The sequence below is a fragment of the Carex rostrata genome, chromosome 15 (assembly GCF_964058835.1).
Source record: "Carex rostrata chromosome 15, lpCarRost1.2, whole genome shotgun sequence".
NCBI classification, from domain to species: Eukaryota; Viridiplantae; Streptophyta; class Magnoliopsida; order Poales; family Cyperaceae; genus Carex; species Carex rostrata.
In genome coordinates, this window is record NC_135932.1 from 7,673,913 (window position 1) to 7,691,624 (window position 17,712).

Genomic DNA, 17,712 nt, shown 5'->3' on the forward strand with positions numbered 1-17,712 from the left:
CCATATCCAGAACCAGAAGTTCCAGTGCAGACCCGAACACCAAAGATAAATTAGATATTTTTCCCGGATCCGTATCCAGAAATTCCAATATTGACCCGAACGAGTGCGTATCCTCTGAGATATCTCATATTTTGCGTGACCGACGTGTCCGGTGCCTATTCGAAGATACCGCAGGGGCCAGTATTATTTGAGCTTTGAGACTCGTGCAGGATGTATTTGAACGGTTAAGATTTTCCAGAAAGTCACGCAAAATAAGAGATATCTCAGAGCTGTATCCAGAAATTCCTGTATTGACCCGAATGAGTTAGTATCCTCTGAGATATCTCAATATCTCATATTTTGCGTGACCGACGTGTCCGGTGCCTATTCGGGGATACCTCTGGGGCCAGTATTATTTGAGCTTTGAGATTCGTGCAGAATGTATTTTGAACGGTTAAGATTTTCCAAAAGGTCACGCAAAATATGAGATATCTCAGAGGATGTGAATTCGACCCGAACCCGGATACTTTTGGAATTCGTATCCTTTGAGATATCTCAAACTTTTCGTGACTTTATGAAAAATCTCAACCGTTTAAATACGTTTTGCACGAATCTCAAAGCAAACATAATATTGACCCCCTACATCACCCCCGAATAGGCACCGGACACGTCGGTCACGCAAAAGTTGAGATATCTCAGAGGATACGCACTCGATACTTTTGTTCCCTGTTTGCCCCGGGTTCGGATAACTCGGACCAGTGGAGCGCCAAAAGGCTCCACTTTGTTTGTTTCCTCTACTGAGCTTGCAACAATGGCAACGCCTCTCTCACTTCCCACCTCCACCTCCACCTCCAATCTTTCTCGCACTTCCCTCTTCTCTGCCTCTCTTCTTCTCCGCTTCTCTTCAATTCTCCACTGTAAATCGATCACTCACTTCACTTACTCGAGATTCCCTTATTTGGCGTCCAACTCTGCCCTTCGCCGAGAAACGAAGCAATTCTCCGACGAAAGCGATTATGAAGATGATGAAGAAGAAGAGGATATCGATCTAGAATGGATGGAGAGAGATGCGAGGGATGCGGTGAAGGAATACACCCGTTCCCTTTCAAAAGAACTTACGATTGGTATATACTCATTCCTGTTATTTCCTCAAAAGTAAAATTGGATTGCTCTCCTTAATCTGTAATATTTATCAGTCATTTTACATGTAATTATCAGATGATGAGGTAAGTGGTGGGAAGCAAGACTCTTCACTACCTAAACATGTTAGTATGGTTTCTGCGCTTATTACATGTTTTCTTTATACTTATTGTTTCTATAATTTTATACTTCTGTGCTAATATTTATCTTTATTTGATGGTACTTTGACAATGTCTAGCAAAATTGGTGCCGCAAAGAACATCTGTTATATCATAACTATTTGGAAGTTCATCTTCACATATTAATTTGTAGAATACTTGTGCTTGTTTACTAATAAACAACTTGCTAATTTCTATGATTAATTCAAAGAAGAGCACCTTTTTAGTGGCTAATGTACCTATCCACATCCAGATTCCAGACCATCTTCTTCCAAGGGTAGCAATTGTTGGAAGGCCAAATGTTGGAAAATCAGCTCTCTTCAATCGTCTAGTGGGGGTAAATCCTTGATTCAATTTATTTAATTTTGCTCTTCCCTTGTGCAGGCAATTTGTAGTTACTCATTTATCGAAAGGATATGATAATACTGACTAGAGTTGCTACTGTTTTGATGTACTAATCCAATAGACGTGGAAACCAAGGTACTTTGTAAATTAGGTGAAGTAGCCCTTACGAGGTTGTGCTCTTGCTGCCAACATGAATCAGTGGTCCCGTACTAAGAGCCCAGAATCTTCTTTGGTTTATATGGCATTTGAGTTTGTGTTTAGTAGAGGTTTCTAAGATGATATATATCTACATATTTACCTCCTTTTTATTTCCTCTAATACATGGTATGGGATACACGCCAGGAGCTTTCACTACTCATGTGTGTGCTTTGTCTAGCAAAGCTGTGTTGTTTATGATCTCAAAAAAAATATTGCAGGGAAACAAGGCTATTGTAGTGGATGAACCGGGGGTGACCAGAGACCGTCTATATGGCCGGTCTTTTTGGGGTGACCAAGAATTCATGGTTGTTGATACCGGTGGAGTCATGACCCTTTCGAAATCTCAAGAGGATGTCATGGAAGAACTTGCAATCACAACGACTATTGGCATGGACGGCATTCCTCTTGCAACCAGGGAGATGGCTGTTGCCAGGATGCCATCAATGATAGAGAGACAAGCTGTTTCAGCTGTGGAAGAAGCGACTGTTATTATATTTGTTGTGGATGGCCAGGTGAATTGATATGGGTCCTTTTATTTTAAGTAGTTCAATACCTCTTTTTTTTTTATGTTTCTAAAGTGTGTCATTGAATTTCGTTTACTACGGTAATTAGGTGCCAGCAATGGAAATTTGTTATGATTCTGTGAGCTTGGAATTTGGTAACTGAAAATCCTTGGAGATAGATTGCACAAAATGAAGACATTAGCATATAACCGGCCTTTGGTTTTACCAGACAATACTAAAATAAAAAGGCCCTTGATGGTAAAGTTAAATGGAATAAAGCACAGTATATTTTGAGGAGGGTTATAATGGCTCTGCTGTTGGTGCTCCACTGTGCTCCCAATTTTAGAACTTATTCGACTCAAATTAAAACTCAAGTATCTAAATAAAATCTTTAGATGTTACCTATGTTAGTTTTTGTACGGACATGTTGAGAGTTGCAATATTTCAACTTCTTATGATTGGCATCAAGAGCTTGTAAAAATTCACTAATGTGGTCAATTCGTGGACAGTGATTCTTCAAGTTCTTGGTCCTCATCAATTAAAAGTCAAAACCCCATTAATTTTATGCACATGAGTTGCATAGATCACATTTGGCTGTTTTATTTTGTTATTAGAGTTTTAGAATTTTATTTAGGATTTAAAATGTGGAGTTTATTAACTCAAACCAAAGTCTTAGAATGAGAAGACAGGTGGTTGTTAGGTTAATGGAGAATTTCTTATAATTTTTGGATAATTGATACAAGTCCCCAACTCAGGATTTTGACCTCAGTATATAAAGGGACAATAATGAAATGATTAGTAGCAAAACAAGAGAAACAAAGAATGTTTGGAATCTTTGGATCACGGCCTTAATGCAAAAGCCTTACTTTTAAACATTACAGAAAAGTTTGTAGTGGGATTTAGACTGATTAACTGTACAACACGTTCACATTTGACATTATCATTAATTGAATTGGTATTTTAACCAGGCTGGCTTGGTGGCAGCAGATGTGGAAATTGCACAATGGTTGAGGAAGAGATACTCGCACAAGCACATTGTTCTTGCTGTTAACAAGTGTGAATCTCCTAAACGTGGTCTCATGCAAGCAACTGAATTCTGGTCCTTAGGGTGGGTTATTTAGTGATATTCTGTAATTAGTAAATCATAATATTTTTAAGCTTGGACTTCTAGTTTTATATACCACCTCGTGTTCAAGTTTGACATTAGATAAGTACAAGTGCAGTAAATGGTGATATAATGTACACGCATCCTGACACCAATTGTTGCTAGTCATTTGACTCTGGTAATTTTTGTTTATCAAAATGGTGATCAAATCCGTGCTTAAAGGTTGAAAATTTGACTAGCTGCCTTAATTTAACAGACTTTCTCCATTACCTATATCCGCCATTTCTGGCTCTGGTACTGGTGACCTTCTGCAGGAAGTCTGTTCAGAGCTGAAAAAATTTGAGGTATCCTGATTACATAAATTTTTATATTAATTTTCCGAGGGCATTTTCTTGAAATATTGGGTTAAACTAGTTGACGACTCCTTTGCATTTCTTCTGAGCATTCTATTTTTTACATTATACCCTGATATGTCTTATAATAACTGTTGCATGTAGATCATGGGTGATTATGAGGAGGAAGAGGAAAATCGTGTTCCCTCCATAGCCATAGTTGGAAGACCAAATGTTGGAAAAAGCAGCATCTTGAATGCTTTAGTTGGGGAGGATAGAACCATTGTTAGCCCAATCAGTGGTACCACTCGAGATGCTATTGATACAGAATTTACTTCACCTGATGGCCAGGTTTTCTCTATATGTTAATTTTTTAGCATTAATTATGATACTTTTACTATTTGCTATTTATTTTTAAGGTTGTCAACATTTACTTATAAAATACATTGGTTCTGCTGCTCCATTGATCAAAGTTTACCGTACTAATCAATACTGGTAAGGTATCATTCTGTTTTCTAGTGGTTTTAATTGAATATCTTAGGCCATAACTCACTTCAGCAATTAAGCAACAAAAAATCAAAGTAGACATCACTGAAAGCATAATTGGCTAATACATGTTGTATCATAATCTGCTAGTAATCCTAAATAGTCTCAAGTCTTTGTGAACTGAACAATCCATAATTTATACTTGGATTTGTTTCAGAAGTATAAACTTATTGACACTGCTGGGATTAGACGAAGGGCTGCCATTGTTTCTGCTGGAAGCACCACCGAGGCCTTATCCGTAAATCGTGCATTTCGTGCAGTTCGCCGCTCAGATGTGGTTGCTCTTGTTGTTGAAGCTTTGGCATGTATCACAGAGCAGGTGCATATGAGATGAAACATAATTTTGGCTTTAGCTGGAAGGATTGGAGAATGTTAATATATTTACCACCAGGTTATCAGTATATAACACTATTTGCTTTTCATGGTCAAGGATTTTAAAATTGCTGAAAGGATAGAGAAGGAAGGGAAAGGATGTGTTATAGTTGTGAATAAATGGGATACTATACCAAATAAAAACAACCAGACCGCGAGATACTATGAAGAAGATGTACGTCAGAAGCTTCGGGTGCTTGATTGGGCACCGATTGTTTATTCTACAGCAACAAATGGTGATAGTGTTGACACGTAAGCACCTTTTTTAAGTCATTTAGTTTGTTGACATTAATGATTTTTGTTCCATTCCTTGCCAAATAATCAACTTTTTAGTACATATGTTGCAAATGTAATGTTTATGTTTTTATTGCTAGAAAGTTTCATTTGTTTAATACCCCACTGATTCTGATTTTTCTCATAAGAACTCTTTCGTTGTTCAGTTTGAACAATTTGAGGAAAAAGGAAGCTGAGCAAGTCTCGTATCTTTCTAATGTTTCATCTTTCATATTTTTATGCATATATTAATTACTTGCTCCATTTAGTTACCTTTCTGTTGAGTTCAGTACAACATCTAATTGAGCTTGCTTTATTTACTTCGTTAGAATTATATCTGCTGCTAGCATGGTTGAAAAAGAGAGGTCTAGGAGACTTGGCACAGCAATTCTGAACCAGGTGGTACAGGAGGCGTTTACTTTTAAACCACCACCACGTACCAGAGGAGGCAAAAGGGGTCGTATTTTTTATACTACTCAGGTACCTCTCATGTCAAAAGACATTATTCGAACATAGTAGTTGATGCATCTAATTTCTCGGCATCTTTTCTTCTGGCCTTATTAGTTAAAATAAGGATATGAGAAACCTGATAATTTCACAAATGCAGGCTGCTATAAGACCACCTACTTTTGTTTTCTTTGTCAATGACTCAAAGCTCTTCCCTGAGCCGTACCGCCGGTACATGGAAAAGCAACTTCGTTCTGATGCTGGCTTTCCTGGAACTCCTATTCGCCTCCTGTGGAGAAGCAGACGGCGACCGGATAGGCAAGGTAAGCATGAAATCCACTTACGTTCTAAGGATTTCAATCTAAGATTGTAGTATTATACCAGCCAAGTTATCTACTGTTGTCCACTGGTCCGGTAAAAGACTTGTTAACCATCTAGTTGCCGTAAGCTTAAGCTGACAGTGAAAGGCAGTTTATTATTAAATTATAAAACAGTAGCCCTAACATGTGGATGTAAGCAATGAGAAAAAGTTAATAATTCATAATAAAGTGTGATGGGATATTTAGCTCACAACCCCCTGTTCTCATACAATGTCAATTAACCAGTTGCTTGGAAAAGTTTGTGTTGACAGAGAAAGGCACTTTATGTTTCCATATACTTGGTAACACCATCATGAGATCGTTGTCTTTTTCATTCTGTTTAGTTGTGTTGGTTGCAAAAATTTTCAGGGAGGTTTTTGTAGCTTAATGGATTTAAGAATTTATTTTGTTCTTGCAAGCAATTTGGTTAGAAAATGAAACTTATGTTTGACATTTATTTTATCTTATAGTAATTGGATTTTGTTTTTGTTGATCAGGTAAAATTTTTGATAGGAAGAAAAAAAAGACTGTAAGTGCTGATAAATTGGCTTTAGCAGCTTGAGAAGTAAAAAAAAAAAAACTGTTTACTTTCTCTTGTATTTTGTAAATATCAAATATTCAGACGTTTAGTATTGTGAGAATAATATATCAAAATTCTATTTACAATATCTTCCTTTCTAATATCCAGTGTTTTAATATTCAGTTTATATGCGGTATGCGGAAAGCCACTTCATACTACATATACGGTATGCCGCATATGCGGATTTTAAATGAGAATTCATATATATATAAACAAGTATACGATAATGTGTGGTATAAACCACTGTTAATATACTCTAAACCAGTATTTTTATCACTGTTAATATATTCTAAACTGGTAATATATAGTATAAATCACTGTTAATATACTTTAAATTGATACTTTTATCGATGTTAATATACTCTAAACCCGTAATATGTTCTAAACCGCATATTCGGATTGTAACCGAATAGAATATTCGACCGAATATTCGGCCGAATAGACCAAATATTACTACACTGCTAATATCAAAGTCCTCTCTTTATATATGTGATGCTGCAATGTTTGGAGACTGTTATTAGACCCTATTTAATATAATATATCTAGATTAATTATCTTAGCATGATATTAATTCGAGCTTGCCATCAATGGAAGAATAACAAGCAATCTTGATGGTCCCTAGTTTAAAATCACCTTTTAAGCTCCATTATCTTATTGGTTTGGTGGTTATGTTGTACGCACTTAAAAGTTAAAATAATTGAAACTTGGGTTATTAATATGGAATCCCACTTAGGTGCTAACAAACAAAATGATGACAAGGAGAGTGTCTCAGTAAAGTGGTTAACCCCAAGTCGAAGGAAGCAATTTTTAATTGTTATTCTTTTTCTATTATTCTATTATTGAATAAGACTTCCCTCGTAAGTCGTAATTATTTTGATTGGAACTATAACAATTTGTGAAACTGAGATGTCGTTACGTGACTTTATTCTTTCTTATTTCCGAACTTCCAAAGAAGGTGCTCAGATGATTTCCGCTTGCCTCAGCCCGAATTAATTAAAAATCGCTCATAATTTAAATGAATATATGGATTTAGATCATCATACATGAATTGGTTGAGTGAGTCATATGCATATCACGGGTTAGTCTATAATACGGATTAATATTTTCATATTCAAAATTCTAACCGTTGATCCAAACCGTTCAACATAATCTCCATACGAATATGTATTATACAGACCAAATTTTATGTTTTTTAGAATTTTTTTAATATTTTTTAAGATAGTTAGAAATCACTTTATCTAAAAATTCTGGACCATTCAAAAACAGTGATTTTCTACCTATCTTAAAAAATAGTACAAAAAATTCTAAAAAATATATAAAATTCGGTCTGCAAGCACATATTCATATAAAAATCACGTTGAACGGTTCAGATCGACCATTAAAATTTTGAAAACAAAAATATTAATCCGTATTACGGATCAAATCATGATATATATATATATATAGTACCATAGAGTCACTCGAATTGGTTTGAACCATGCAATTTACCAAAATACGAGAATGCACATGAAATAGTGTGTCAAAAATACATCTCTAATAGTCACTGATATGACATAACAAGGTCCCGTTAGAACATCAAAAAGGAAAAAAGGTAAACTATGACATTAACTTTATTTAATAACACTGCTACGTCCACTTCCCTTTGTCATTGGCTTTTTTAACGACTTTGAATGCGACCTTCCATTGAAGCATCGATTGTTGTTACTTGTTACCTCATTTGTTTTTGAGAAAGGTTACTTCAATCATTTTACAACCCACCCCGTAAAAAAGAAATCCACCTTCACAAAACACTTGTCAATATCAATCATTATATATTAATTTACGCAACTCAACAAAATATGGAGCATTAATTAAGAAAGTGGGGGTAAAAAAATCGGAACCGAATCTGCTGCAATTCTTCAAGTGTGAACACTATCTTGAAATCTCTGCCTTTTCAAATTCAACTGTTGAATTATTTTGAGACGCATGCATAGAAAAATCAGCTATTTGAGATACGTGCACAACAAAGTTAAATGGTTGGATTGAAAAAAGCAGGAATCGTAGGTTACTGTTTTACAATTTCAGATCGCAACAGATTTATTTCCAAAAAAAATCACCTCCAAGTCTTAATTTTAAAGTCTTTCTTATTTATTACTTTGTAATGAATTAATACATGTATTGTAAATGTATTGAGAGAAAAAAGAAAAAAAAAATATATGAACTAATTACAAAAAGTACAACAACGACAGATAGCGTAAGAAAAAGGAAATACTTGGTTGCTATACAAAAGTGGTGCAGCTAGCACGTAATATACTGTGCAAATTCTAGTTGATATATTTTCACTTGATTCCATACGTAGCTTTCAAATGGCTCAATCATTCAACTTGAAATTCAAGGAAAGGAAAGGAAGAGACATCTCTCATCAATTCCTCCAAATCCCACTCCCCCATTTTATCCACATTATTGTTGTTATTATTATTATTGTTATGATCACTACTAACCCTGTTTAGTAAATCTTTTTGGTTGGCATTGCCCCTCTCATTATCTGTCAGGTGTTCTTGATCAATATTCACATTTTCTAAAGGAGGCATGAAGATATCATGGCCATGAGATCCTCCTCTTCCAACCACCATGCATCCATCTACATTCATCCCTTGATGAGATGCGTAATATGTCGTCGGTTCATGGAAAAACCCCGAACCGGGTATTGCGGGGCAATACATAGACAAGTCAGGTATGGGAAGGAGGTCATAACTAATGTTGGTTAGTATGTTTTGCATAGACGACGAGGAAGACGACGAGGAAGATGAATCCATGCGCATGGATTTGATTGCGGTTTCATTGAAAGCCATGAACCCACTGAGCTCTAACTTGGATGACTCAACCGGGATAGTGTCGTTGCTCGGATCAGAAGGCAGCGACGAGGTCTTGAGCCGCTTCTTGATAGTCGAGTTCCAAAAGTTCTTTATCTCGTTATCGGTACGGCCTGGCAATCGTGCCGCAATCTGCGACCACCTACATTGAAACATATACACAACATTTGGTTTAGACATTAGTTCTAATTAATAAGATGTGTGTGTGTGTGTGTGTGTGTAGCTAGGATCTGTGACGTAGTTTGTAATCTAATAAAATCCAATGTGAAGTGGACTTTATTGTATGGCGTAGATTTCATGTTTTGACGTGTTAAATATCTACTGATTCAGTTACACTAATACGACTACTACCAATTAAGAAATAGCTTACAAAAGAAGTAAATATTAAAATATATATATACCTGGTTAGTGAGTAAACGAGGCTACGTAGTCATAGTCATAGGAATATAGGCTGTGGTCTAGATATATATATACTAGTGGAAATAAATATGCTACGATTCTAAAGAATTGTAGGGACTCTGCGTTTTCAAATCCAACCATTAATATCTTAGAATGTACGAATCTCAAAAGTAGTTGGTTTTTTGCACGAATCTCAAAACAAACAAGTGGTTGGATTTTGAAAAACAGAGTACCTACAATTCTTTGGAATCGTAGCAGATTTATTTCCAAATCCTGGTTGGGTTAAATATTTTATCCTAGAAATCATGCCTTAGTATTCAAAATAAACCTTTTGGCTACTAAATTCCAAAATTGAATTATACAACCTACTTTACATATGCATGCATATACATATACTTACTGTATGGATGTCATGTATTATTTACGATTAGTGTTCTCTGTAATTGAGCAGTTGCGGTTTATTATATATGGAGCGTATTTTGTCTCTATATATATACTATATATACTAGGTATTGCAAGTTATTTTATCCTATATATATATATATATATATATATATATATAAACTATATCTTCAAAAAGGAACTTTGAGTTCGTACATTGTTGTACTGCATTCAAAAGCATCAGAATATATGAATGGTACATAATCTAAGGAAATGCAATTAATACATGATTATTCCAACTTTTTATTGTGATTATTTTATTGGGCTGCAATTTTTAATAATTGTAGGTAACAAGGACGCACAAATGTACTTTTAAAGAGAACCATTATATTTAATATTCCAAAGTTGGGTATAAATGTACTTTGAGAGAGGTCCCAAAAGAATTATTTTTATTGACATATTGATTTTTATAAAATTGAAAAATAATATTATATTTCAAAACAACATGAAAAACAGAATTTCTTAAATTGAAAGCATGCATGAGAGATTAATTGTTTGGTATAAAATAAAATGTGTTTGGTATAAAATGAAATTGAAAGCATTAATCATGAAAAACAGCCATAAATGCACATGGAGACTTAAGTTATATTCCAATTAATACTTCACTATTTAAAATTCTAGCTAGCCAATTTCTTCTCTTGTAAATAACTAATAAATTAAATCAAATTTATACGTACCGATTAATTGCAATAATGGTCATAAAATTCATTTAATCATAAAAAAATAGAAAATTAAATTAAAACCTGTTGCCAAGAATGGAATGCAAGTTGATGATAAGTTCTTCCTCCTGTGGCGAGAAGGCGCCGCGCTTGAGATCAGGCCTGAGATAGTTGATCCATCTAAGACGACAGCTCTTACCGCATCTCTGCAAACCGGCATTTCTCGCCACATCGCTCCATGATCCCTGCCCGTTGCTAAGCATGTAAGTCATCAGCCTTTCATCCTCCTCAGGCGACCACAACCCTTTCCGCAATTTCACTACGCTCCCCATCGCAACAGTGTTAACACTACTCATTGAATTGTTGTTCTTAGTTGCACTTTCAGGTTTTCTCATTTTGTACATCTGGAATTTGGCTGTCTCTTCAAGTGGGATGAGATTGATAGATGGATATAGATAGAGAGAGATAGTAGTGAAGCTTATATTGGTCTTGGAGGTACTATGTAGGAATTAAGAATGAGAAAGGTGAAGAAGATGATATGATGATGATGGCGATGGTTATGAGCTTTGCTTCAAAACTGGAGAAGGGAAAAAAAAAAAAAAAAAAAATTTAACCTGAGATCTCCTGTGGATTCTCTGTGGAATATGTGGCCAAGCTATCATAGCTATGTGTGGGTCCAACTTTCCTGACTTACATCCCAAATTGGAATGGTAGATTTGATTATATATATATTATTAATAATGTAACTAATACATGCGAACATGTGGCATGCCAATTTCAACAGTAACGACTTTTGAACAGATATTTTTTTGTCAATATTTATATAATATAATTGTCATATTGAGAATGTAATTAATTTGACAACCGACAAAACAAATGACTATCAAAAAAAAAAAAAATATATATATATATATAATGAGTTAGGCTAATATGACACTAGTGTTATATCAAACTAAATAACACCACATCTTAAACCCTTAGATCTGCTTTAATATTCGTACAAAATGAAGTGCTTGAACAGTAAAAGCGGATAGTACGAATCTTAAAGCAGATCTAAGGATTTAAGATGTGGTGTTATTTAGTTTGATATAACACTAGTGTCATATTAGCCTAACTCATATATAATTGTCAATATAAAAGTCATTAATTTATAGTTTATATATATTGTGCATGTATCAAACGGTACAATATAAAACGAGTAATGAAAAAAATTAACTGTTTAATTTTGTCGGTACAATATATATTTTTTTAAAAATAATTAAAAGTTATATATATATACATTATCAGAAAAAAAAAAAGTAGCTACATATATAGGCGGATAGACCCCATTTTTTATATAGAACAAGGGAAGTTTCAATATTCTCTAGTTGCTAGAAATTAAATTATATTAATTAGCCTTTATAGGCACAACAGTGCTACCACACAAGTGCCAGCTATAATTATTCCAGTAATCATCTAATTTCTTAGCATAGAAAAAATCTCTCTGCATTATATATTTGTTATTTTTTTGCATTTTAGCAAAAATGTGAATGTAATATATTCCCGTTAATTAGTCTGAATTGGATGTATATATATAGAGGGAACCATTTGCATCTTTTTTTGTGACACCGAATTACATCTTACATTTTTAAAGTTTTCAAATTTTAAATAGTCGATACAAATCATTCAACATGATAGATATATATATTAAAATATACATGCAAATCAAATTTTATATTTTTAAATTTTTTTTTTACTATTTATTAAGTATTTTACAAAATAGTTATTTTCAGACCATTGAATTTTTGTACCCGATCCCTCCTCATATATATAAATCATTATTTTACAAAATTGTTGTTTACAAAATCGGTGTAATTAGATCCCTCCTCATATATATATAATATGTCGTACTCTCTAAGGCAGGCCTAAACCAATACCAAATATATATATATATATATATATATATATATATATATATATATATATATAAATATATATGTACGTATAATGCATGGCCAAATAAGTGTAAAGTGCTTATGCATATATAGTTATATGCCCTTTTATTTTATAGTAATTAATATATTGCTAAGTTTTGGAGTGAACTCCGTACAAAATGGCACTAATCTGGCGTACACATCAAAATTTATAATCTTGTACAGCATTTAATTGTATCAGTTTGTTGTTGGGTCGAGTAGAAACGGTCTTGATGGGGAGAGATAGAGAGAGAAAGAAGGGAAGAAATAAAGAGAGAGAGAGAGAGAGAGGGGTCTTCTTGTCTTTGACTCCAGTTCATGTCCTTTTCGATGTATTTTTCTTCAATCTGAAGGTTATAGTTCACAGAAGGAGAGAGAGAGAGAATCGATCAGAGAGACTGGTTCTTGTTTTGTAACGAAGCTAAGTTATTTGCTTGGAGTTCACATAATCTCTTCGAGGGATATCTCTTTGCCATGATGACCTAATAGAGCGTGCCACGTATGTATATATATTTAATTCTGTCTCTCTGCATCTTACAAACTCTATACATTTTTAATTTCTTAATTATATTTCGCTTTGCATGTAGTGTACGCACGGATATCCCGCCCATCTTTAATTTCTTTTTTAGTATAATCAGTATAACAATATATTAATTAATTATTATAACAATGCGACTATTAAATTAAGTGCTTTTTATTCTCACGTGATTAGTAATCCATGGTATATGTATGTATATATAGGAATATGCTAGCATGCTATGCATAGCATAGAGCCTCTCCATGCAACGCCTTGGATTTTGACTTTTCAAAATTCTAACGGTCGATCCGAACCATTCATCTTGTTCTCCATATTAATATGTGTTTGGGGACCAAATTTTACATTTTTTTGAAATTTTTTTACTATTTCTTTAGATTTATTGAAAATTGTTGTTTTCAGCAAATCTGGACCATAAAAAAACAGCGATTTTCATTAAACACACATATATATATGAACGTGCGTAGAAGTCCAGAGGTAATTGCTGATGATGATTCTGTTAAATTTTTTTAATAAAACTTATTAGTAATTAATATTGTTAGTTATAGTTTCAAAATGAAATTTTATTTTGATATAAGTGAGTCCATGGTACTATGCGTCGCGTAGATTGGTCCGTACTTTGGAATATTAATCTTTGTTTTGAAAGTTTAAATAGTCGATCTGAACCGTTTAACATAATTTTCATATGAAAATTTACTTGCAGGCTATGTTTTACATTTTTTTTAGAAATTTTTATTATTTTTTAGATAGATAAAAATATATTATTTTCTAATGGGTAGAATTTTTAAATCAAGTGATTTTCTACCTATCTAAATAAATAGTAAAATATGTAAAATTTAGTCTACAAGTACATTTTCACATGGATATCATATTAAAGATTCAAACTTACTGTTTGAATTTTGAAAACAGAGATACTAATTTATTATATATACAGACCAATCTACACTATACTTAATGCCATATAACCTCACTCTCCATACATTAATAAGATTTGCAATGACTGGCCATATATTATTTTTTGACATGAGATGAGATGATGACAGTTAAAAAAATCAAATCATCTTTAATGGAGAACACTGTATTTTCAAACGTGAAACTTCCAACAAATTAAGATGACAGAACTAATTAATTACCACTCTTTCTAGAACATTGGATAATTGTTTGCTAGTTGTTGATATTTTCGACTGTAAAAAATATATATATAAATCTTGGTCATTTCATTGATATATATATATCATGTAATTATAGATTGAAGCAAATTGAACGGCATTGAACAATTATAGAGGACAATAATTAATTAGAAAATAAAACTTTCAAAAATTAACTTATATATATAGAGTATCAATTAAATATGTATATCCCCATTTAATTTATCATCATTATTTAATCAGATATATTCTTTGGATTGTTAGATGTCATAATTAATATGCCGAAATTTTTAATAATATCCAAAATATTTAATTAATTTCAAATTTTACACACTTTTTTTATAAGATTTTAAAAAATGACCAAACCAACTAAAATATTACCGGTATATATATTGAATCACCTTTCATGTTAAAAACTCACCGATTTAATACCTACCAAGCATTGGGTATAATTTGAAATTAATTAAATATTTTGAATATTAGTAAAAATTTCGGCATGATATGAAATGTTACCATAATGTTTCTAGAAACAATTAATATCATGCCGCGTTAAATAATTACTTAATTATTTCTCTCTGACTTGGTCTAGTATTGCATTAATTAATACATTAATTAATTAAATTGGACCGTTTGCTTTACATGGGCAGTTCCTAGCTTCTTATTGTGATCATATATATGTGTTGCCTTATAATTTACATTACTTCCAAGTTTAGTAACCTTCGGAACGTTGCATTGAAATAAAAAATTAATTATGTCATAATCATCAAGATTCATGCACTGATTATTATTAGTGCCTTTACCGTTGGATTTTAGTTAATTTCTTTAATCCGTTGCTCCGCAACTTGTGTGTATATATATATATATATATATATATATCAGTATTGAAAAAAATGTTAATTTGTTTAGGTCAATTAATCTGTCGATTGGCGGTGACTAAATCGGCACATATTTTTCTGACTAATCGACTGATTATTTTTTATTATTCTCTATTATTCTCGATTAATCGCTTAACGGTACCTATTCGTCTGACGACCGCATACCATTATTTACAAGATTGGTATATACACAGAGTTAGTCGTTGGTGGTAATCAAATCGTCACGGATTTTTCGATTATTCTCTATTATTCTCCATTGTTCCCAATTAAACACTTTGTGGTACCCTGTCTATCCGACGACCGCATACCGTTATTTACAACACTGGTATATACACAGAGTTAGTTGTTGGCAGTGAGTAAATCATCACGGATTTTTCCAACTAATTGACCGATTATTTCTGATTATTCTCTATTATTCTCCATTGTTCTCGATTAATTCCTTGACGGTACCATGTCCGTTCGACGATCGCATACCGTAATTTACAACACTGATATATACACAGAGACAATATTATTGTGATAAAGCAATAGAGAGGAGTATAACTCACATGCAAACTAATTTTATCCGAAATGAAACCACAAATTAAAGAGGAAATCAGTTAAAAAAATGATGACAGGTATATCAAAAGTATAAAATTATAATTGAGGTCACTATAGAACAACTCTTTCATATTTATGGCGTTCAAATATGAATTTTCTTCAAAAATTATATGTATAACATAAAAGAAAATTATAATCTACTTGGAAATCAAATTTTATATTTTTTGAAATTTTTTTACTATTTATTAAGCTGATTTGAAAACTGTTGTTTTCAGTAAATTTATACGGCATTGAAAAACATGGTAGAAAAATTAATGAGTTATGTTAATGAGCTATTGTTAGCATAATGACCGGTATGCTAATAAGTCAAATCATGATTTTTCATATTTGAACCGGTCAATCCAAGCAGATCAATGAAATTGACACACACACACACACACATATATATATATATATATATATATCAAAATCTTGTAGAATATTAATTTTTCCTATTTTTCTATTTTCTCTTTTTAAGAATTTTATATTTGATTTTTCAAAATCTTATAGGTATTTAGCATTTTGAAAAATATAGTTATTTTTGTCTTAAAAAATGCCTCATTTGAAAAATAATAATAATTCTCCAATAGATTTTTTAAAGCAAATTTAAAAATAATTAACCCCTTTAAACTTTATATTTATATACAATCATAGACATGATACTTAGAATACGTCAAAATCGCCATTAGCTGTAATACAAAAAAAAATTAATATTCTACAAGATTTTGATATATATATATATATATATATGTCAATTTCATTGAGCTGCTTAGATTGACTGTTCAAATATGAAAAATCATGATTTGACTTATTAGCATACCGGTCATTATGCTAACAATAGCCCATTAACATAACTCATTAATTTTTCTACAATGCTTTTCAATACTGCAGAAATTTACTAAAAACAGCGGTTTTCAAACAAGCTTAATAAATAGTAAAAAATTCTAAAAAATATAAAATTTGGTCTCCATGTAGATTTTAATATAGATTAAACATCTAACGGTTTGAATTTGTTATTTAAACATCACATGACTAAATATAGCCCCGGCAACACCTCTGCTAAAATACTGCCGACAACAATTTACCCGGGCCTATATATATATGTCAATTTCATTGACTTGCTTAGATTGACCGGTTCAAATATGAAAAATCATTGTTTAATATTCTCAATAGGTCGTTATCCAATTCCCCAAAACTCAAACTGATGGTTAGCGTCAGTTCAATTGAAGAACTGACCACAATCAAGTACTCAATTAAACAAACACAATTTAATAATACAAGAAATTATAAAACAAGCAGTGTGTGGTCAGTTCACTCTGATATCACTTTACAATGTGTAGTCAATTCACTCATTTAATTTCTTTTGTAATATGATATATACAATTATATTGATCATAATCAGTGATTAGTATTAATACACTTAGTATAGTTTAATTATAGTATTATATCTACTATAAAAAAGAAAAAACTAACTAACATTCTAACAAAATTTTTATGCATTTGTCAAACATCTATATTCTAAAATTTCCCATGTGTTAAATGACTTTGGTTTTGACAAATTAAAATTTCTATTCTCATATTAAAATGACTTTGGTTTTGACAAATTAAAATTTTTATTCCCATATTAAAATGATTTTGGTTTTGTGATGTGATTTTTACTACTACACAAGTAATAAATCCTAATTTATCCTCAATTCGGTTGCAAGTGTACAACCTTGTCAAGTAGTATTTAGGGATCGTCTCCACAGGGACAATTCGGAATATTAAACCTAACCTAACTAATTTAATTTAGTAAAAGGAAATAAAGGAATTTGTTTGTTTTCTATGATGGTTTGGTGTGTTGCTGATCAAATTGAATTAACTAAATTCTAGGTCTAAATGTGGTTTTAAACAAGAATGAGAAATTAGGGTCTCTTAGGGTTCCTATCCACTAAT

The 17,712-nt window shown here is 32.4% G+C and overlaps 2 protein-coding genes across 2 annotated transcripts; one reads left to right on the forward strand and one right to left on the reverse strand.

Moving 5' to 3' along the window:
- The first annotated feature begins 697 nt into the window (after positions 1-697).
- EMB2738 (GTP-binding family protein) lies at positions 698-6,425 on the forward strand. Its single transcript, XM_078316051.1, has 12 exons — positions 698-1,103; positions 1,198-1,244; positions 1,531-1,614; positions 2,039-2,332; positions 3,292-3,431; positions 3,685-3,772; positions 3,926-4,111; positions 4,464-4,625; positions 4,737-4,930; positions 5,281-5,431; positions 5,559-5,721; positions 6,255-6,425. Exons 1-12 carry the CDS (start codon positions 791-793, stop codon positions 6,317-6,319), a joined length of 1,887 nt encoding a protein of 628 aa, XP_078172177.1. The 5' UTR covers positions 698-790; the 3' UTR covers positions 6,320-6,425.
- Positions 6,426-8,519: 2,094 nt separating this feature from the next.
- Positions 8,520-11,126, reverse strand: LOC144566538 (transcription factor MYB83-like). Its single transcript, XM_078316575.1, has 2 exons — positions 10,773-11,126; positions 8,520-9,331 (listed from the first exon to the last, which is right to left on the reverse strand). The coding sequence occupies exons 1-2, from the start codon at positions 11,090-11,092 to the stop codon at positions 8,692-8,694; spliced, it is 960 nt and encodes a 319-aa protein (XP_078172701.1). The 5' UTR covers positions 11,093-11,126; the 3' UTR covers positions 8,520-8,691.
- Between the last annotated feature and the right edge of the window lie 6,586 nt (positions 11,127-17,712).